Raw genomic sequence first — 21,363 nt, 5'->3', positions numbered from 1 at the left:
CGCCAGGCCTGCCTCCCCTCCCTTCCGCGGGGCCGCAGGTGGGGAGGCCCGGGAAAAGGGTCGGGACCCACTGGCCTCGGACGCTGTGTAGAGACCGAAGGTCTGATCCGGATTGGGGCAGGATAGGGACTCCGGGGATAGGGTCCCGCGCATCCCAGCTCCACACCTCTAGAGCCCTAAGAGGGCGGCGGGGACCCTTCGGGGTGGGGGTCGGGGCGGCTGGGGGCGGTGTCTGGGCCTCCCAGGCCCCGCCCCTCCGGAGCTCGCCCCGCCCCGCCCCCCTCCGCGGGGTCCTGCGCGTTAAAAGGCGCGCGGGCCGGGCGGGCTGCACTTGCGTTGCACCCGGGCTGAGTGCGGCCGCGACGGGGCGGGCGGACTCTCGGGCGCTCAGAGCTGGCCTCGGGTCCTCGGAGCCTGGCGCTCGAACCTCCCTTCCGACCTCCACCCGGACCCCGACCCCGACCCGGCCTGGCCCGGCCCCCGCCCCCGCCCCCCGGGCCGATGGACTACTCCTACCTCAATTCGTACGACTCGTGCGTGGCGGCCATGGAGGCGTCCGCCTACGGCGACTTTGGCGCCTGCAGCCAGCCCGGCGGCTTCCAATACAGCCCCCTGCGGCCCGCCTTCCCCGCGGCAGGGCCGCCCTGCCCCGCGCTCGGCTCCTCCAACTGCGCGCTTGGCGCCCTACGCGACCACCAGCCCGCGCCCTACTCGGCAGGTGAGCGCAGCCCCGGCCCAACCCTCCCTCCAATTCCTGCAGAATCCCCGGGCCCGCTCGCCAAGTGAATGCGACTGTCCCCCTCAGCCGCCCCCATTCCTGCCTTGGCCAGACCCTCCAATGCCCCGAGAGACCCCCAGAATACGAGGTTCTCCTCCGCAGGAATGAGCCTCACCCTCTCATCTCTCCTGTTCCTTTTTCTGGTTGCCAAATCTCTGTCTCCTGCCCTTCAGGTCAAGGAAATATATCCCCATCCAGCTCTGGGCCCCTTACCAGGCCTTCCCCTCACCACCTGCAAAGACTGACCACTAAACCTCTACAAGCCCTGCATCTTTGAAAAAGGCTCCCAGCTCAGCCCTATCACCACTTATCACCCCACCCCATCACCGCTGCCCCACAAGATGCATGACCCCCAGCAAGGACCTCTCCAGGCAGCTGAGCTGCCCAGACGAGAAGCTTCCTAGAGCCCGCATGGCCATCAAGCCCCTCCTGCCCTGTCTTGGACCCATGCTGCCTGGGCCCGAACCCTTCTGTAGCCACCAAAACCAGATCCCGTGGCCCGCAATAAAGGGGCCCGGGTTTTTAAGCCACTTGTGTTTCCCCATTTCCCCCACAGACTCTCCCAGCTAGAGTTCTGTAGAACCCGGAAGCAGCTCCTGCATCCCCAAGACTTTAGATCCAAGTCCCTGTCCAAACCCTCAACCTCACTGAGCTTCTCAGTCATCTCATCCCTCTGATTAGAGTCCCAGCCTGCCCTATGGAATCTTATCTCCTTCCCTCCTGGGAAGACTGCCGAGGACCCAAGTAGAAGACTGGGGCCTAAGGGCCAGGCGCGGTGGCTCATGCCTGTAATCCCAGCACTTTGGGAGGCCAAGGTGGGTGGATCACTTGAGGTCAGGAGTTCAAGACCAGCCTAACCAACATGGTGAAACCCCATCTCCATTAAAAATACAAAAAAAAAAAAAAAAAAATTAGCTGGGTATAGTGGCCCACGCCTGTAATCCCAGCTACTTGGGAGTCTGAGGCAGGAGAATTGCTTGAACCTGGGAGGCAGAGGTTGCAGTGAGCTGAGACTGTGCCATTGCACTCCAGCCTAGGCGACAGAATAAGACTCAGTCTCAAAAAAAAGAAAAAGAAGAAGAAAAGAAGAAGAAGAAGAAGAAGAAGACTGGGCCCTAGGCTGGGGGTTGGGGAAGAGATACGAGAAATGAGAACCTGGATTTGGAGAAATGAGGACCAGGGTGGAGAGATTGGGTACCCTGAGCCAGATGAGGGTAGAGATTGGGAAGAGGGGAAACAGGCTCCAGAGATACAGGGTTTTGAGACCAGAGAGATGGGGATAAGGTACAGAGAGATGGGAGCAGAGACGGAAGCACTGGAAATCCTAGGAGAAATGGGGACTCAGGGTTGGGGAGATAGAGATAAGAAACAGGCGATGGGGACCAAGGAAGATTAGAAATAGAGATGACGAAGATGAGAATACAAATGGGGTGCTGGAGACAAGAATCAGGGGAGATGGAGGCCTGGATGGGACAAAGATGAGATTGGAGACCCCTGGTGAATATGAAGACTTAAACCAGGGTTACAGACAGGGAAGGGAAGTACTGTCAGAAACACTACCTATGGGGCAGTGGAGACTGGGATGGGTATAGGAAGAGAGTTGGGGGGCAGTGTTGGCTTTGGAGGAGATGGGACATGGAGAAGGTGCCTGGGGAGGAAGAAGGAGGGCAAAGAGAAGATGGAGGAAGTCTTCTCAATGGGCACAAAGAGAAGAGTGGCTGAGAAATGGAAAGTTAAAGAGAGATTCAAATGGAGGAAGATGAAGAAGAGGAGAGGGGGACATCTAGGGGAGAATGGGGGTCAGGGGAGTGGGACAGGATTGAAGAAATGAGGCTTGGGAAGGGGAGAGGTGGAGGGTGGAGGGAGCCAAATCTGTATACAGCTGAGAGCCGGTGGGAAGGCTGGTGGTAGGGCTGAAAGGAGGGCGGGTGGGAGGGTCTCTGTTGCAGAGCCTTGGCCCAGAACTGGTTAGTGGGAAGACTGGCAATGCTGATGAGACCTGACAGACATCCAGGGCCAGAGTAGACAGAGGGGACAGACGGGCTGAGAGACAGACAGGAGGGGAGGGTCGGAGGCACGGTTGAATGGGGGTGCAGGGGGAGGTGGAGGGAACAGGGCTTGGGAGGAGGGCGACGACGGGGGTGGGGGAGGGGGTGTCTTGGCTGGAGTATTGGATTATGCTTTCCCCTTGGCCGCTCTTGGGGCTCAGGTCTCCCTGATCTCCGTCCGCCTTTATCCCGCCGGCTCCATTGAGTGATAGGGAGGACGCTCGGCCCTAGGCTCCTGGGGCCAAGACGGGGGACCAGGCCAGCGACGGGGGAGGCGTGTGATTCCCCCGGAGCTGGACACAACGGGTTGAACTCTGCTTCTCACTCCCCCATCATTGTTGCCCCCCCCGCCCCCCGCACACACCTGCAGTGCCCTACAAGTTCTTCCCAGAGCCATCCGGCCTGCACGAGAAGCGCAAGCAGCGGCGCATCCGCACCACGTTCACCAGCGCGCAGCTCAAGGAGCTGGAGCGCGTCTTCGCTGAGACCCACTACCCCGACATTTACACGCGTGAGGAGCTGGCGCTCAAGATCGACCTCACTGAGGCTCGCGTGCAGGTGCGTGTATGCACGTGTGTGTACGAGAGTGTGTGCGCATGGAAGGAGGTGTGGGAGCTTAATGCCTAACACCTGGGGGTAGGGGAATACAGGCAGATACAGCCCGAAGGCAGGGCGCGGTCCCAGGGTGGTTGGGCAGCTACGGGAGGCAGCAGGGCCCGGAGTTGGAGGCCCTTGGGAGACCCGATCTGTTTAGCTCCAGGCTACCTCCTCTCTGTCTCCCTCTTAGGGCAGAAAGTTCCGAGTGATGCTTGAGAAGCCAGGAGGGAGGCCGAGGGGGTAGAGGGGGAGACCCAGGCGACCTCAGGGCGGAGCTGAGGAGGAGTGGGGGCAGGCCAGTCAGCACCCCTGGGGTTCCCTACCCCGGCGCTGCAGCTTTGAAAACCCGGATCCCGGGAGGCTGAGTTTGTGGCAGGCACAGGGCCGAAGAGAGTCGGGCTAGAGCAGACTGTTGCCTATTTGTACAACTCCGTGTACCGATGTTCAGTTGGCCCGCCTTGACTGGATGCCCTAGACAAAAGGTTTACTGGCGCCCTAAACTGCTCTCCACGGCCCTGGAACGCTCCAGGAGGGAAGTCCCAGAGCTTCCTAAAAGAAGGAATTGGGGGAAGAACTTAGGGTGAGGAGAATGAAGGCAGGGTCCCCTCCAGGAGACCAAGAGTGCTGGGAGGCAGCGGAGTCAGCGGGTGAGTGGATCCCAAGGGCAAGAACCCAGGGATCTGGAGGCAGGGGCCAGTGGAGCGCGCAGAGAGCAGCGGGCTGCGTGCGGGAGGGCCGAAGGCCCCTCCAACTGGTAAGAACCCGGGCCCGGTTCTTTCCGAACCAGGATCTCACTCGAGCCTTGCGGCCACGGGCTGACCCCGTGCGTTCTCCGACCCTCGTCCAGGCTGACTGGCCCCTGTGCCCGCAGGTCTGGTTCCAGAACCGCCGGGCCAAGTTCCGCAAACAGGAGCGCGCGGCCAGCGCCAAGGGCGCGGCGGGCGCGGCGGGCGCCAAAAAGGGCGAGGCGCGCTGCTCCTCCGAGGACGACGACTCCAAGGAGTCCACGTGCAGCCCCACGCCCGATAGCACCGCGTCGCTGCCGCCGCCGCCTGCGCCCGGCCTGGCCAGCCCGCGCCTGAGCCCCAGCCCGCTGCCCGTCGCACTGGGCTCCGGGCCGGGACCTGGGCCGGGGCCACAGCCGCTCAAGGGCGCACTGTGGGCCGGTGTGGCGGGCGGTGGGGGCGGCGGGCCTGGCGCGGGCGCGGCCGAACTACTTAAGGCTTGGCAGCCGGCGGAGTCCGGCCCCGGGCCCTTCTCCGGGGTTCTGTCCTCCTTTCACCGGAAGCCCGGCCCCGCCCTGAAGACCAATCTCTTCTAGCTGCCGGCCTCTGGAGGCTCCGAGCCTGCCCCCAGAGACGTCCCTGTCCCTCTAGGACCTGACAGCCCCTCCCATCCTGGCCACCCGCCTGGAAGTCCCCATCCGTCTCCACTCCCTACTGTCTCACCCCTGGGTGTGTCCTCCCCAACTTTGGAGACCAAGTCAGGGCCACTCTCGTCCTCACCCACCCTCTACCAGCAGAGCGCAGTTCTTTACACCGGGACCTCCTCCAGGAGAACCCCGGAGCCCCTTCTAGCTTGGTCTTCTTTGGATGCGGTATCACATGAGGCCTGTCCGTAACAGTGCCCTCAAAGTGAAGGTCCTCAAGGAAGAGCGGCACAGCCCCCTTCCCTGGCTCTGCAGCGGCTGGGTCACTCCTTACGCTGGTGATCAGGAAAGCCCGCTGCCCCACCCCTCGGGCCCACCCGTACAGAGGCTGGTGGTCGCCGGGATAATCAATGACCACTGCCAATTCGTCCCTCTCGTGTCTCTTCTCTTCCCTAGCCGGTCTGGCACAGAGGGTGGACCTGTTAGAGGAGTGGAGGGGCTGCCTGGGGAATGGGACAGAGGGATTCCCTTTCCCTAATTTTTTTGGTTGTCCTTTTTCTTTGAAAAACTTGTAATTTATTGAAGTTTTACTCAATCCAAATAAAACTTAATTTATTGAAGACATCACGCCGCAACCCTTCTGACTGCCCAGGAGGCTGCCTGCAAGACCCTGTCCCAGGCTGAGACCTGCGAGGAACCTTCCCTCCCCCACCCTGCCGCCGTGCATTCCCAGCGCAGGGCAGCACAGACCAGGAGACAGTGAGAACTAAGCAAACTGGCACTTTATGGCTGAGATCCTGCCCCACCCCAACCAACCCCAATAATATTAAGGTGCCCTCCCTCCCCAACCCCAGCCCGGTCCTCGGGCTATTCCTTCATTTCCGGACGGACACCCGCCCCCACCCGCAGCGGGGGTGGGGAGGTCTTAGCGGAGCGCCTCTGCTGTGGTTCAGGCCCGGTGGAAGGCCGCAGAAACTGGTGAAAGTGGGAGCCCAGACGTACCCAAATGGACCCCCACAGGCACCCCTGGGGCTGGGGGGCGGGGTCCGGTAAAAGAGGACAGCACCGGAGTAACCAGGGTCCTCGGTAACCATGGCAACTGACCTTCCATCCTGAGCCTAAAAGGTGAGGGGCAGGATGCCCTAATTAGGGCATTGCAAATGATTGGGCAGCGGGGAATGCAGATCCCCAATAAATAGGCACCCCAATAAATAGGCAGAGAGATACTGCCCTGACCCTCATAACTTTTCAACCCTGGGGCCATAGCTGGGCCTTGGTAGCAGGGAGGGGCACTGAGTTCACAGCTTCGTGGTGCCTCTGCTATCACTTGCTGAGCTGCAGGGTGTCCAGAAGGAGGCGCTTGTGAGCCGGGTCCTGCACCCCAGCCTCCTCCAAGTCCTCCTCGGTGATGTCACTGTGGAGTAAAACAGGCTGGGAAGTGAGATGGGCAAGGGGGTCCTGAGGGCTCCAGCTCCGCCCCCGGGGCCAGCCCCTCCCCCACCTGAGAAACTCCAGGTCGTCCCAGCCATTATGCACCAGGCCCTCCTCATAGCGCTCCAAGCCGATGGCCCGCAGCCAGGCGCTCATGCCTGCCTCGCCCAGCCCGCTGGCCCGCCCGCCCTGCAGGCACGGAGCCTAAGAAAACAGGGCATGTCAGGGGGAGCTCAGTGCCCCCCATAGAAACACCTGCAGACAGTCACATTCTGCTGCATGCTCTGGGGAAAAGGAAGGGAAGGGCTGGGCTGATACATGTGTCTCCCAACCTCCCAGTGATCAGTTCAGGGTAGCGGGGACACCATGAGTGCTGAATGGTAGAGTGAAAGGGTACCAGTCTGTGGGCAAGCACACTCAGGCACACACAGACAGCCACCCTGCTCCACACACCTCCTCTGCCAGGTCTTCTTGGATGCTCTCCCGGATGCGGGGTGGAGGGAAGCTGAGGGGCCGGCCATAGTCCGAGGGCAGTCCCCGGGGGGGCTGCAGCTCCAGGGAGCCTGGGAGGAGCGCTGAGCGTGCAGGCCCAGCAGGGGCGTAGTCCACCTCGCTCAGCGTCTTGGCCATCTGCAGCACCGAGCAGGACCGGTCATCCCCACTGGCCACTTCCCCCAGGAAAGTGCTGGCTGGTGAGGGGCCTGGGGGCAGTGGAGGCCTTGGATGGGCCTTGGGAGGCGGTGGGCCACGGGCCTCACCCCCACCACGGCCCCGGACCACTGGCCCTGGTAAAGGATCCAGGCTGGGGGGCAGGAAGATGGCTGAGTCCGGCAGTGGTGGAGGTGGAAAGTCTGGAGGGGGCAGTGTGCCTCCAGACTCCTCATCTGAAGAACTCCCCTCTCCCACACGAGGGGGCCGGTGGCGCCCAAGCTGTGGAGCAGGCACTGTAATGGCCACTTTGTTCTTGGTGGCAGATGGGACAGGGGCCCTGGCAGGCGAGGGTGGCTCCGGTGGCAGCAGCTGGTGCGGGACCCCTTCAAGGACGTAGTAGGCAGGGTTATTGAAGCTGTTCTTGGGTGGGGGGGCCGCCACCCCTTCTGGTTCAGGAGCTCCCTCTGGCTTCAACCTGGGTGTGGAAGCAGAATGACTAAGCCAGGATCCAGGAACCCAGGTCTAAGGCAGTGGGCGCAGTGGAGGGAGAACTAGACGGGAGTCAGAAAGTCCCCTGGTCCTAGACTTTCTCATGACCTTGAGTATATCACCTGCCCTTAGTTTCTTCATCTCTAAAGCTCAGGGGGAGGATAACCCTTTGAATGGATAACCCTACAATCCCTTGCCTCACTTGCTAAGATACTTAGATCTTTCATGACTTTATCTGTAGCTGTGAAACCCAAGCTAAATGGGTCAGAATAGAGGTGCCAGAAGACAGGGCAAGAAGCCTCCAATGAGAGGCCAGGTTTGGAAAGCCTCTTGAGGCACCCACAGTCAATCCACTGCAGAATCTTTCTCAGAGATTCAGGTGGGTCTTATTCAAGCCTAGGGATAAAACCTGGGTGACTGACAACAGCTGAAGATGAGTGAAAAAGCACCAAACTGTACCTAGGAGTTTATGTAAGTTTAAGCAACAATTGGATATAATTAGAAAGCAAGCCTCACTTTCCCAAAGTGTGACACAGAGCGCTAATTCCCCAGAACGTTAATAGTCACTACATGGAAAATAAGTTTCCTGGCCCATTAAGTTTGGGAAACTATATTAAACAGAGCTGAAAAGAGGTTTCCTTCCTGTCCACATGCTCAGAGCTTTTGCTAATACTAACATGCACTGGGAATGTCTAAGAAAAGAATCTAGAAAAAGCATTTCCCAAACTCATTTGACCACAAACCCATTTCAACTGGGGCCTCTTGCAGGACAGAGTTCCAAAGAAGGTACCCTGGGAAATCCCAGGCCGAGCCGTGTGCCTCCTCCAAACAGAAAGGCTCAAGCTAGGTCTGTTTACATGGAGGGAGCTGTCTTAAAAACAATTGTGCATTCCATTTTTAAAGGTGGAATTGAGAGGAAAGGCTGACTGCTCCCTTTGACTCAGAGCCACAGCTAAGGGTGGCCTGGCTGGCCACAGGCATAAGGCCGTGGCAGCTCCAACCACAGGGTGGCAGGGCACCTCAGCAGCTGATGATCTCCAGGCCAACCCTGAGATCCTGCAGGGGACAGTGATGGATAGAGGTGGGTGGGGGAAGGGGGGGCGGTGACAGGTTCCTCCTCTCACCTGGGGGTCAAGGGCTCCTCCCGGAGAGCTGCTCGGGGTGGGGCTGGGGGCCTCCCTGTTGGTGGCGGTTTCTCTGGTTCTTCAAATAACCTGGAGAGCGGGCAGGAGGCCTCTGTGAAGGCTGGCTTGCGGCTCCCTGACCTGCCAGGGATATACAGGAGAGAGGAGATGAAGTGGGGTTGACCAGATGCCCCCAGGTACCCTTTCATACAACATTCAACACAGCCCTAGCTCACCTGGGCTCCTGGCTCCCTCGGGACACAGAGGGGGCTTTGCTCTTTGCTCCTGCCTCATCCTTATCAATGCTGATCCACTCTGAGGGGGCAGGAAGGGAGACTCAGAGGAGACCTGGGCTCCTGGATCCCACAGACACCCAGTGGGCCTGCCAGCCCTTTCCCAGATATGCCTTGGGGCAGGACTATTCCCAGCTGTGGCTGCAGAACATCCAGGTATCCCAGAGATTCCAACATGCCCCCCGCACCCTGCCCTCCTCGATCTGTTCACACCACCCTATCTCATGTCCCAGTGCAGTCCCCACCGTAGAGCCGCTCACGGGTGCCCAGGCGCTCCGTGGGCACCCGCACCTTCATGGAGCCTCTGATATTGCCTGTCTCCTCGCCACGGTGGGACAGGAAGGTCAGGAACTGTTGGGCTGTGCTGCCGATCATGGACTTGAGTGCAACCACACACTCCCCTGAGGGGCAGATGGGACAAACCAGCAAATTACCAAGCTAATCTAGGGCCCTGTCTGGCTTCCTGTTCCCCTCAGCACCCCTCACCCCTCACCATAGGATTCATAGCCATCCATGGACTTGACTGTGAGCAGGAGGTGCTGGTCCTGCAGGTACTCGATATCAGCCAGAATTGGTTTGAGCTGGGAAGCAGGGAGGCCCAGTGAGGAGCAAAGCCTCGCCACTTCCTCGTGCCCCTCCTACGCGCTGCCCCTGACACCACTCACTCCCCACCCTCAGGTCACCTGTGCTCACTCACACTCAGCTCTTCAAAGAGCCACATCCTCAATGCAGAAGACACAGCCCTATACGGGCCTTTTACAGCACTTACCATCACTGTAACTAATTAATTTTCTCAATAGCTAACACAGGACCTGACATTTAGCAAAAGCTCAAGAAGCATCTCCTGAATGAATGAACAAACTGCAACAAGGTTCCACACTCCCAAAATAAAGCAAACGCCTTTATCCTCACTCATGCCCATACACACACACACACACACTCTCTCTCTCTCTCTCTCTTCTCTCTCTCTGCTGGCCCCACACTCCCTCCCAGGCAGGCTCTCCAATAAACTCTTATGTACCCCTCTCTGTGCCCTCACCCATAAGCAGGGGCCCTGCCCACAGCCTCACCGTGGGCAGCTGGCGTGAAGACCACTGTACTTTGAGAAAGTTGATGTTGTCACTGCTCTGGGCATCATTCTCAAAGCTCTTCTTGTATTCTGGGGTGGGGGTGGGAGACACCCAACTGAGCACCACCTCTCAGCTTCCTTTCCCCCTAAGTAGGGGGCTGACTGCACCCTCTGGCCTCCCATCCTCTTTGGCCCACACCCAGCCCCTGCCATGTCTCTGACCCTCCAGGCAGGTAGAGTAGAACTCGATGAAGAACTTGGTGCGGCTGGCTGTCTTCACAATGGCCTCGATGCTCTCAAACTCAATGTAGGCCTGGTCTGAAGTCTTCGAGAGCCCTGAGGAGAAAGGGAGGAGAACAAACAGGAGGACTGAGAGGATCACTGGAGGAATGGGACAGAGAAACAGGGCCCTGGGACATGAAATCAGGGGTCCAGAGCAAGGAGGCAGGGCCAGGAGGGGCCTCCCCAGTCCCAAGCCACCAACAGGGAAACTCCAGAGGCCAGACCCTGGACCAGAGCAAAGAGACAACCCAAGGATAAAAGACCCATTGAAGAGGGTGCTGGGGACCAGAATGCCTGCAGGATTCCCATACCTACAGGCATACTCAGGGACACACATGTGGCCCTAGACAGACACAGACACATAAATAGGTGCACACTCACGTATGCATACACACACACTCATGGGCATACAACTCTTGTGATGGCCCAGGCGCACAGACACCCTGACACATCACACCTTGAGAAACACTCCTGCACTCACTGCTACACACACCCACACACACACTTACATAGTCAAACCTATGTACATCCCGAGGCCACCACCTGTGCCCACCTAGATTATGCCACATCCACAAGCATATCTGCAACAGTCACCTTTCTTGGAGATGAACTGGGAGGTAACTCCAACCTCAAATGTCCCAAACACAGGGGAATGGTCGCTGGTGACGATGTCATCAGTGCAACCTGGGGAGAGGGGATAGGAATGGGGACTCAGGGGGAATATTCCCACCCTCTGCTCCCACCTCCCAAGGTTAGGGCAGAGTCCAGATGGTGACCACCCCAGATCTCCCATCACTCTGTCCGGGAGGCTCTGACCATAAGAATTGCAGATGATGTGAGTTTCAGGGTAGGATTTCCACAGAATCCGGTCACACCATGAGGGCACATTGGTCCGGACCTGGGGCAGGGGATGGCAGCATGGTTAGAGCTGACAGCTAGGGGGCTGCTTGGCATGGACCCCACTCCAGAGCTGATGAGTCCCCACACTTCTATTACAAAAGGCCCTAGCACCCACCTCCCTTCTTGGATCCTCACAATACCCAGAATCACCCAAAGGCCTCAGAGGGGCCATGGAGGCTGGAGTGGAAGCTGCAGAGGCCCATACCCTTGACCCAAATTCTTGATTCATCGCAGGCCTGGGGTCCCCCAAGGCCCATGCTGTTTTCTTGGCTCACCCCAGTTGGCTTCTGCTTGTGCCAGGCATATGTGTCCCGGGAACCCCGCTCATAGCGGTAGGTGGGTGGGAAGGAGATCTCCTCCTCACCTAAGGAAAGCAGGAGACAGGTGGGGTTCAGGGCCCTGATACCCAGGGATACTGCAAGTCTCCTAGCCCTCAGATCACCACCTGCCAGGCCCACACTCACTGAATCGAAGGAAGACCTTGTGCTTCTCCCGCTCCAGGTTGAGCTGGTCCACCCTGAGGAGGGGCTCAAACTCCTTCCTGCTGATGTAGTTCAGGATCTCCTGGGGTGGAGGACGCAAAGGCTGGAAACTTTCCTCCTGAGCCAGAGCCAGGGGTGATAGCCCATGTGGCCCTTAGCCTCCCTACAGCCATGGCAGGGCCCTGCTCGCACCTGGATATCCATGTCCAGGCGGTAGTTGAGGTCCCCAAACCAGAAGAGGTGTGTGAAACGCAGAGAGATGTCAAAGGCACTGAGCTGCCGGTCGCCCAGCGAGAGCAGCCGCAGGATGTCCAAGTAGTTCTGGTTCCTCCTAGGGTGAGGGATGCGTGGTGGGAAGGGGTAGATCCCCAGGGTCAGGGCCAGAAGTCAGGGATAGGCATAAAGGGAAGAAGTCTCAGGAGTCAGGGATGGGGTAAAGATCCGGGCCCCTGGGGACAAGGTTAGGGTCAGGAACAGAAGGGTCTTGAATGGGGATAAGAGAGCAGGGGGTCTCTGGAGACAGGCCTGCGGGAGAGTCATGGGCTGGGATATGGGAGCAGGAACATGCCTCAGGTGAATGGGATGGGTGTAAAGAGACCATAGGAAAGGTGCCCCTCACCGAGCCGTCTTCTCATTTCCCGAGGTGAGGTGACAATTCACAAAGCCAAATGAGGTGCCATTGAACATGAAGGAGACGCCCACAGCCCCCTTGTTCCCTGTTAGGGCAAGCAAGAGAGGAAGGCCTGGGTCACCCTCAGAGGGCTCCCAACTCTCCCTTCTGCCTCTCAAAGCTGCAGTGAGAGGATCCCCCCGCTGAGCCCACCAGACGCTGTGACATGGGCAGGCCCCTGCACACACCCACACCTTCCCTGGGCCGGCGAGGAGTCCTCATTGGGCACACATGGTCTGTGTGGATGGCCTGAGTCTGCCTGTATGTGTGAGCAGAGCCCCTGGAGATCACAGGGGACCCCAAGGGTGAAGCTGAAAGGCTCTGCAGATTCTGAGCAAAATCTACCTGGGAGAGCACCAGACCAAAAATCAGAAGACCTGGGCACAATGCCTGGCTCCACCACTTACTTGCTGTGTGACCTTGGGCAGGTCACTCAACCACTCTGGGTTTGAATTTTATCATCTGTGAAAAGGGGGTAATTATCCTGGCCTTGCCTTCCCAGTGGTGCTGGGAGAGATTTAGAATATGAATATGTTTTTCAAAGTTCAAAATACCCTATATATGGGGAAACTAAGATCACCAAAAATGGGGCAATCATAGGCTTGAGAGGAAGCAGAAGCCATGGACAGAGAGATGCTGCCACTCTTGGGCACCTGCCAGCCCCGCTTACCCAGGGTGTTGGCGATGCCAGTCTTCACACTGGACGTACTGACGTGGCTGATACGGTTCTCGTGCTCTGGCTTGACCAGTACTGCCACCTTGATATTCCACAGTGATTGCATGGCAATCTGGGTAGAGAGTGCATGGTCACCACTGCCCTGCTGCACCCACTGCCTGCATTTCCCCCTGCACTATAAATAGACTTCTGTGTCCGTCACAGGATAGGAAGGCTTGCCACCCCTCTTCCTGACAGACTGGAGAGAAATGGTTCCTCTCGTGGCATGAAGGACTCAGGTCAGATCTCCCAAAGGATATGCTCAGGGACCAGAGAAAAAGCCAGTGAAGCTGTGCTCCCAGGGTTGCCCATGAAGTCAAGTAGGATAGTTTGGAGGTGGTGTGTGAGGACAGGGTCCTGGTCAAGATGACCCCCCCTCACCGGGCGGTAATCCAGATCCGTAAGCTCCTTGAGGCCCCCGCGCAGTAGGTCCAGCCACTCGCGGTCACCCACTGAGTTCTCCTGGGTCCCAAAGACATAGATGTCATGGGGTATGGTCACTGTGACCTCGTCCAGGGTCTTCCCCAGACCCTTCGATGTGAACCAGGATGTCACGTTTTTTGCAGGTGGTACACTTCCTGGAGGTGAAGGGGGTGAGGTGGGTCTGGAGGGGTTAGGCACCTGCTCTGGGACCATCCCTCTCTCCCGCCCCAGCCCCAGCCCAGGCCGGACCCATGTTCCAGGTGCCTATGAAGACGGAGATCATGTCGGGCTCGTCCTGCTTGGAGTGCTTGTTCTTCATGAGCTGCAGCAGCTGACAGAAGGCCTCCCGCTTCTGGGGGAACAGCAGCCACTCAGGGGCAGGTAGGCATCCAGGAAGCCCCCCTTCCACAGGGATACCCTGCCAGTTGGCTCATGTCCATGAGGAGAGGGTCTGCCTGGTTCTCCACTGTATACCCACTGCTCAAGCATATAACAGTGCTGGTAAATGTTATCCACCCTCAGGCCACCCGTTCTCAACATCCTCTACCCTGTCAGACCTACCCCTGCCAGGAGCGATGGCATGCCTACATCATGTGTTCCCTCTCTTACCCTCCAATGGGAAGCACCCATGTGGGGGACCCCCGCAGTCCCCAGTGGCCTGGCCCAGCCTGCTGCTCACCCGGGCACTGACAAAGATGAAGTCCTTGCGCTGAGTCCGGTCCTTCTCCTTCTCAAACACAACACCCAGCTTGTTCTGGACACGCTGGGACTTAATGAGCTGGCGGACTAGGGCATGGAGGACCGGTCACACGGGCCTGTGCCACTAGGCCAGGGGCTCCGCCCTGCCCACCCCTCCCTGGTCTGGCCCTGGCTCACTGCGGTCGTGTGTGAAGGTGGTCCAGTCCTCCTGGGAGTCCCGCTGTCTCCGCAGCAGCACCAGCCGCCCACCCTCCACATCCACGCTCAGCGTGAACTTCTGCGACTTCCCAATCTTGGTCAGGTCACCCAGGGTCACATCTAGCTTCACCTGTAGGCCAGGTGGGGAGGCTGCTGACAAGACCTTGGAGTAGGCAGCACCCCGATCACCTCCAACCACCCTTGGCCCTGTGAGGCCCCACTGCCATGTACCTCAAAGGCCTGCACGGGGATGGTCTTGGCCTTACGTGTGGATGGCTGCGGAGCCGGGGGTGCTGTGGAGCTCATGTCCTGTAGGGCCTTCAGGGCCTGGAGGGAACAAGGGCAGGGCGGGGTCAGGGGACACACTGAAGGCTGGGGCAGGGAGGGACACAATTGACCTTGGGGCCAATGTTAAGTTGTAGACTCAGGGTTGAGATCAGTGCTAGGCCAATGACAGTGGCCAGTGAATTGGGGGTCAAGGGTCAGAGGTCATGCCACCTTCTTCTGGATGCCTGACAGGAAGTCCTTTAGCACTGACAGCTTCAGCACCAGGCTCTCTAGTTCCTGCTCCCCTGTCTGTGGCAGGTTCTGGGGGGAGGAAGAACCAGGCTTGTACATGAGTCACCTACGCAGAGCCTCCCACCCAGCTCCAGAACACGAACCCACCTCCCAGAGGTCTCCCTACAATCCTACCTGCTGCTGCAAAAGGCGGGTCACCATGGGCGAGCTCTGCTGGTCAAACACCTTGGACAGGATCTCCAGGCCTGACAGGACCTTGTCCACCTCACTAGGGAAGACATCAGATCAAAAGAACGCCCACCCCGACCTAAGTATAGGGAAGGGGGTGCTGGGTGTAGCCTCCATCTCACCACAAGGATAAAGGGTACCAGTAAGGAAAGTCAAGAGGCAATGGCTAGTTCACTGTTCAGGGTCAGAGATCAGGGCACCTGTGCAGCCAGGAAGCAGGTGAGGACAGGTCAGAGGTAAGGGTGTAATACATGGGGTTGGATGTCCCAGATACCTGTGCAGCCTCCGGCATGAGGTGGCGAGGGTACGGGTGAGGTGGGGCAGGTGGCTGGCTCCACCCCGCACAGCTTCCAGGTCCAGCCCATAGCTGCCTTTCAGGTACTCGTGTGAGACGGTGCTCAGCCCATTGGGAGCACTTTGGGGAGGGGTTAAGAAGTCAGTGGAGGTCCTGCTGACCTGTCCCAGCACCTCTGCCCCATCCCTAGAGGAGATAGTACCTGTGGCAACCAGGGCAGGATGGATCAGGGTATCTGCCTCTGGGCTGAGGTGGGGTGGGGGTCCCTGGTGGAGGCTTAGAAGGCCTTCCCACCTTTGGTAGGGAAATAGTTCTCAAAGGAGAAAGGGTCTCCTGTTCAGTGGATGGGATGGGGGTCTCACCTCTCAGCAGCTGGAGTTGTGGGAGTCTCAGGAGCTGGCAGGGGACTGCTGGGCCCAGTGGGGGCAGAAATGCTGGTGGAGCCAGAGCGCGGGGGCAGCGGGGGCTTCTCATCCTCCCCATCTGTGGGCAGGGGTCAGTGGGCAGCCGTTTGGGCCTCCCACACTCAGTGGAGTAGGAGGCACGATGCAGCTGTAAAGTGACTTCCATGGAAAGAGGGATAAAGGGCCCCAGCATCATGGCCAAGGGAAAGGAGGTACAGGAGAGGTGGGGTTGAGAAGGGGGGATGGGAAGAGGCAGGTAGAGCCACGGGACAGGGGCAGGGAGGGGACCTGCACACTGGGAAGTACCTGAGGCATCCCGGTCATCCAGCAGGTCTGGCTCTCGCTCCCCCTCTACAGGAAGAAGCAGGGCGCATACAAGGCCCTGGTTGGGCTGGGCATACAGGCCGATGAGCTCACCCAGGGTCTGGAAGCGGCGCACAGGCACACCCTGCGAGGTCTGTGGGCCAGCAAGGGTGGGAGGAAGGGTCAGCCAGCAGGTCCCCAAGCCCTAGGCTGGATCAAGGTCAGGGGTCAGGGGCCCAAGTTCCTACCTGCACAGCCAAGAAATCTTCTCCATCAGGCAGAATGCGATACGTGTGCACATGCTTCTGATACCTGATGCCAAGGCAGGGCCAGAATCTGTCACCCCCAGGCTGGGGTCTAAGACCCAAAGCACCCCTTCCTCCTGCCAGCAAGCTCAGCACCCCAACCCCCTCAGCTTGGTTTCCCTAAAACCACCTGCCCAGGCTGCACAGGGTTAACGATGCGGCCGGTCCACTTCCACCCTCCTGGTGTTGCCTATTGGGCAGGAATGACCAGAACACCCCCCTCTCCCCACCAGACCTATACAGACTCCACACCCACCACAGGGCAGGGCCTGGGAAGCAACAGGGAGCTCTTTTGTGGCCTCCACAGCTGTCTAAACAGCCCCTCTGGGCTGTGGTACCAGTCTGGGCCCCCCGCCAGAGTAAGAATCTTCAGAAGCCTGGTTAGCCCGTTTGCACACACGGGCAACATGCTAACACGTGTGTATGCCTCCTGTGTTTACGCTGCTGTCTGGCTCTGCTGGAGTTGGGTATGTCTAGCGCACTTTTGCCGAGGAGTGTGGGGGCATGACCCTAGGATTTCCCACCAAAGAGGGCCCCCATGGGAGACCTGGGCCTCTAGGAGCCCCAAGCCAAGGAGGGGCAAGAGGGGTGCTGACAGACAGGAGCCACAGCTGAGCAGGTGACAGCTGAGCAGGTGACAGCTGAGCCAGGTGCACAATCAGTGGGGGATGGAAGATCCTCTGCCTCCACACCTCAGGGCATGCTTCCCCAAAGAGTCACCCAGGAGTCACCCTAGGTGTTGGGCAGGCGGGAGGTGAGGACCCCCATATCGTGGCCCCCTCAGGGGCTTTCCTGGCTGCTTATGCTGGGTGAGTGTCTGTCACTGGGTGTTCCTTTGTAGACTATTATAAACATTATCTGTGTTTATTACAATAGCATACCATTAACTGAATCCTATCTGTGACATGCTGGGTACCCAGTGTCCTATAAATCTTACTTAATTCTCACACTTCTAAACAGATATTATTATCCCCATTCTCCAGCTGAGAAAACAGGCTCAAAGAAGAAAAGTGATTTGCCTAAGGCCACAGAGTAAGTAAAAGGTGGAGTTGGGATTTTAAACCGTGGCAGAAGCCAGGGCCAGTATCCTAGCCTGCTGGTCAGATTGCCTGTGCCTGCTGGGGCAGGGGCATGTCTTGCATGTTATCCATGAACACCCGGAATGTATACAGGTAAGCAAGTATGTGTGTATTTGGCAAATCTAAGATATTGCCCACATCTGATCCTTACCCCCAGGCTCTTGACATGCAGGGAGGAGCCAGAGTCAGCTGGCAAACCTGAAGCCCCCACTCACAGACAGACCCCTCACCCCATTCACAGCCTCCCCTGGCAATGAGGCCAGGATTCTCCCCCTCCTGGGACAATAATGTTCCTCACCCAGACACAGGCCCCAGCTGTCCCCCTCCCACTCAACAGCTGACCCAGCACCTGCCTCCCTCCCCAGCCTAATTAGGGGGTATGCCTCAGAGGGGGCTGGGAAGCAGGACTTGGGGATATTCATCTGCCTAGTCTGTCCCTCCTTAGTCTCCCCCTACTGGGCCTCAGACTTGAGGCCTAAGCTGAGACTTATAGGGCCCCTTCCTTGTTGGGTCAATTGCCTAGGCTAGAGTTTTTCAACCTCCATACCACTGACATTTTGGATTGCACGGTTCTTTGTTGTGGGGGACTCTCTTGTGCATTGTAGAATGTTTAGCAGTATCCCTGGCTTCTACCCACTAGATGTCAATAGCACCATCCCAGTTGTGACAATTAAAAATGTCTCCCCAGCTGGGCGAGGTGGCTCACACCTGTAATCCTAGCACTTTGAGAGGCCGGGGCAGGTGGATCACTTGAGGTCAGGAGTTCAAGACCAGCCTGGCCAATATGGTGAAACCCTATCTCTACTAAAAATACAAAAATCAGCCGGGCCTGGTGGCGAGCGCCTGTAATCTCAGCTACTGGCGAGGCAGAGGCAGAAGAATCACTTGAATCCAGGAGGTGGAGGTTGCAGTGAGCCGAGACTGCACCACTGCACTCCAGCCTGGACAACAGAGCGAGACTCTTTCTCAAAGAAAAAAAAAAAAAAAAAGTCTCCCCTGTTCTAGGCTAATGTGCCCCCCGACCAAAGATGTCAGGAGAACAAAGGGGTAAGGAAGGTACAGCGGGACAGGAGTTTGGGAGGGGGTTCACAGAGCTAAGAAAGATCTAAATAAAAATCTAAATAACTGATCTAAATAAAGCAGCCCCCACAGATTCCCACTCACTGGGCCCACAGAAGCCAACTCAATGTCAGACTGCAGGGCAGGAGGTACAAAGCCAGTAGAAGGCTGCAAAACCAAGAGTGCTAACTCACTCCAGCACCACTACCAACCACACTGGGCTGAAAGGCACAGCCATAGGACCTGGCCCACTCAGAGAAGCACCAAGTCTGGCTCTGCTCTCAGCACTCATAGCTCAGGGCTAGGGCAGCCAAGTAACCAGGGCTCAAGCCCAGAGCCAGGGCTCAAACACTCACTCATTGGTTCAGAAATAATGGCAAGGTCCCATACAGCCTCAGCCTCTGCTTCCCCAAGCCTTCCTCTCTACACCACCCACCACTGCCCCCACCAGCCATACACGGCCAGGCAGAACCCCCAAAGCACCGAAAGGGGCCCTAAGGAAGCTGCCAGGCATCCCCACACACCCCGTCAGTCCCTCTGCCCCGACTCCCTCTCCTGCTCACCACTCAGTCCCTATCCAAACGGGACTGCACACAACGTGGAATGCACATCCTCTCCCCTGCTCCCTTCTACCTGGAGGATGCCTGAAGGGGTCTGCCGGGGAATGCCCGAATTTTTCGTCCATCACAGTCACACTGGGCCGCAGAACCCCATATGGTCTGCCCTCAAGGCTCCTGAAAGTACCCCCAGACACACAGCAGGAAGTGCTCCTGCGTCCCTCCTCAGACCCAGGAGAAAGCCAAGGCTCCCACTCTGGGGGGTGGAGGCGGGTCTGGCGTCCCACCGCCCCAGGCACCCTGACCCGGGCCCTTTCCACACCCGGCCGTGCCCGCGCTCCCGGTCCACGCCAGCCCGCAAGGAGCCCCCGCCCCACTCACAGGACGCAGAGCGCGAAGGCCCCCGCCACGCTCTCGCTGTCTCGGACCAGGAAGCTGCCATCGCGGCCCGCCCGGGCCAGCAGCTCCTCCGCGGCCGCGCGGCTCAGGTCGCGGTGATACCAGGAGGGGGCCTGGCTGCCCAGCGCGCCCACCGGTCCCGGCGCCCCGCAGGCCGAGGCCATGGCCCGCGCAGGGCTCAGCACCGCCCGCGCCCGCCGCCCCACGCCATCCGCTCCGAGACGCTCGGGGCTGAGGCTGGGGCCGGACCCGGGGCCCGGGCTTGAGGATCCGTGGGCCGGACAGAGCCGGGGATCGGGACTCAGCACTCCGCCGCGCAGGCCGCCTCGTTCGCCGCGCAGCCGCCGCTGCCTGCAGCGCCGGCCTCAACTTGAAGAGAAAGAAAAGTTTGTTCAGAGGCGGCGGGGGAGGGGCAGGAGCGGAGCGCAGGGCCGGCTGCCGCCCCCTCCCCCTCCGCTTGGCCCGCAGCCCGGGCCGCCCCTGCCGCCCCTGCTCCCAGCTCCTCCTGAGGGGACGGTGCTCCCACCTTCCCGAAGGGCCCGGGACCTCCCAGACCCCACAATGATCCTGCCCCCATCATTCACCCGAGGAGATCCAGTCCCCAAACCCCCATCGAAATCCGAGTCCCCCCATCCTGGCCCCGACACTTCGGGATCCAGGCACCCCCTGCAGAATTCAGCGCTTCTCAGTTCTCCCAATGATATGACCCCTAAGCCCCATAAAGGTCTGATTCCACTCCATGGCTCTTCCTCTCGGCCCCCGTACAGCTTGGCTGCATCGAGTTCCCCAAACCTGCGAAGGATCCAGGACGACCCCCTACCCATCCTCTTCCCTCCACCCAGGCGGGCAGGGCCCCCAACTCCCGCGAAATGCAGCCCTCTCTTAAATCTGAACCCCCAACTCCACGGGGACCGTCCCCCGGCAAAACCTGCGGGGAGATCCCCTCCATAGAGATCCGCTCCCCCACACACCCCCAGACGAGGTGCGACGTTCTCGAGCCCCTCACGCAGCCCCTCCCAGCCCAGCAGAGCCCTTCCCCCTCTCGGCCAAGTTCCCCAGCACCACCCCCCCACACCCGCAGGCCGGGCCTTGAGGGGGTTCAGCAGTCCGAAGCCAGGAGGATCCCTTGGCCCGTCTAGGAGAAAGTTCCCTCCCGGGATCCCGGCCGCCGCACGCAGACCCCCACCTCCCGGGCTGCTCCGGCGCCCCCTTCCCCGGACAGCGGCCCTGGGCTCCAGGCGGCCACTTAAGATGGCCATCCGCGCGCGCCCCCGCCCTCCGCGCCGCCCGCCCCGCCCCGCGCCGCCCGGGGGAGCCGGGGGCAGCAGCGCGCCCCGCCTCACCCCGCCCCGCGCCTCGGTCCCGGAGCCGCTGGCCCACTGGGTGACCTCGGGCAAGTCGCGGAGCGGGGTTGAGCCTTGGCTTCCCGCTCTGGAAAATGGGGATCCTGTGGCGAGGGCCCGCTCTGGGGGCCGGGCTCGTACCGCGCTTGGCACCGGGCCTGGCGCCCAGCCCGCGCTCCCGAACGGCGGCTATTTTTATTATTAATTAAGGAGGAACGAAGGTGACAGCTGTGTAAACTGTAAAGCGCGGCTGCGGAACGAACGGGTATTATTAGCACTCGCCCCCGCCCCAGCGGCTCCCTCCGAGTCAGCAAACTCGCGCCTCCGCGGGCCGGACGCCCAGCAGGGAGCTCCCAGTCGGGGTCCGCTTCAACGCCCTCCTGGCTGCCTCCCCTCCCGCCGAGGGCGGAAGGGGGACGCGGCCGCCGGAAGGGGGGCGGAGCCCATAAAAGGGTCTGGCCCGCCCCCTCCCAAAAAAAGACCTAGCCGGTGGCGGCGTCTCCGGGGAGTCGTCTTCCTGCCCCGCCCCTCCGCCCCCTGGCTCCTTAAAGGCGCAGGCCTCCAGCCGGGCGCCCGCCGCCACCATCTCCTGGGCCGCCGTGGGAGAATCCCTTTAACCTGGGAGAGGACTTTCACTTTGCTACGTTGAACCTG

The 21,363-nt window shown here is 59.6% G+C and overlaps 2 protein-coding genes across 11 annotated transcripts; one reads left to right on the top strand and one right to left on the bottom strand.

The window, feature by feature from the left end:
* The first annotated feature begins 329 nt into the window (after nucleotides 1-329).
* PHOX2A (paired like homeobox 2A) lies at nucleotides 330-5,416 on the top strand. Its single transcript, XM_063671216.1, has 3 exons — nucleotides 330-718; nucleotides 3,197-3,384; nucleotides 4,211-5,416. The coding sequence occupies exons 1-3, from the start codon at nucleotides 502-504 to the stop codon at nucleotides 4,742-4,744; spliced, it is 939 nt and encodes a 312-aa protein (XP_063527286.1). The 5' UTR covers nucleotides 330-501; the 3' UTR covers nucleotides 4,745-5,416.
* INPPL1 (inositol polyphosphate phosphatase like 1) lies at nucleotides 5,388-20,869 on the bottom strand. Of its 10 annotated transcripts, none has more exons than XM_063671212.1 (30): nucleotides 20,851-20,869; nucleotides 19,349-19,735; nucleotides 18,974-19,144; nucleotides 16,216-16,279; nucleotides 15,971-16,121; nucleotides 15,623-15,743; nucleotides 15,240-15,446; nucleotides 14,912-15,005; nucleotides 14,717-14,806; nucleotides 14,450-14,545; nucleotides 14,198-14,348; nucleotides 14,001-14,107; nucleotides 13,571-13,673; nucleotides 13,280-13,476; nucleotides 12,854-12,971; nucleotides 12,133-12,229; nucleotides 11,706-11,844; nucleotides 11,496-11,595; nucleotides 11,307-11,395; nucleotides 10,948-11,029; nucleotides 10,726-10,815; nucleotides 10,072-10,185; nucleotides 9,851-9,939; nucleotides 9,274-9,361; nucleotides 9,026-9,181; nucleotides 8,724-8,802; nucleotides 8,488-8,628; nucleotides 6,677-7,349; nucleotides 6,294-6,427; nucleotides 5,388-6,206 (listed from the first exon to the last, which is right to left on the bottom strand). In XM_063671212.1, exons 2-30 carry the CDS (start codon nucleotides 19,528-19,530, stop codon nucleotides 6,116-6,118), a joined length of 4,014 nt encoding a protein of 1,337 aa, XP_063527282.1. In that variant the 5' UTR covers nucleotides 19,531-19,735; nucleotides 20,851-20,869; the 3' UTR covers nucleotides 5,388-6,115. The 10 variants fall into 10 exon arrangements, with proteins under 10 accessions (XP_063527282.1, XP_063527281.1, XP_063527280.1 ...); XM_063671211.1 differs by lacking the exon at nucleotides 20,851-20,869 and adding an exon at nucleotides 20,710-20,834; XM_063671210.1 differs by lacking the exon at nucleotides 20,851-20,869 and adding an exon at nucleotides 20,553-20,665.
* Between the last annotated feature and the right edge of the window lie 494 nt (nucleotides 20,870-21,363).

This window comes from Pongo pygmaeus, chromosome 9, assembly GCF_028885625.2.
Source record: "Pongo pygmaeus isolate AG05252 chromosome 9, NHGRI_mPonPyg2-v2.0_pri, whole genome shotgun sequence".
Lineage (NCBI taxonomy): Eukaryota > Metazoa > Chordata > Mammalia > Primates > Hominidae > Pongo > Pongo pygmaeus.
Note: the sequence above shows the minus strand (reverse complement) of the source record. Positions and strands in the feature narration are given on the sequence as shown.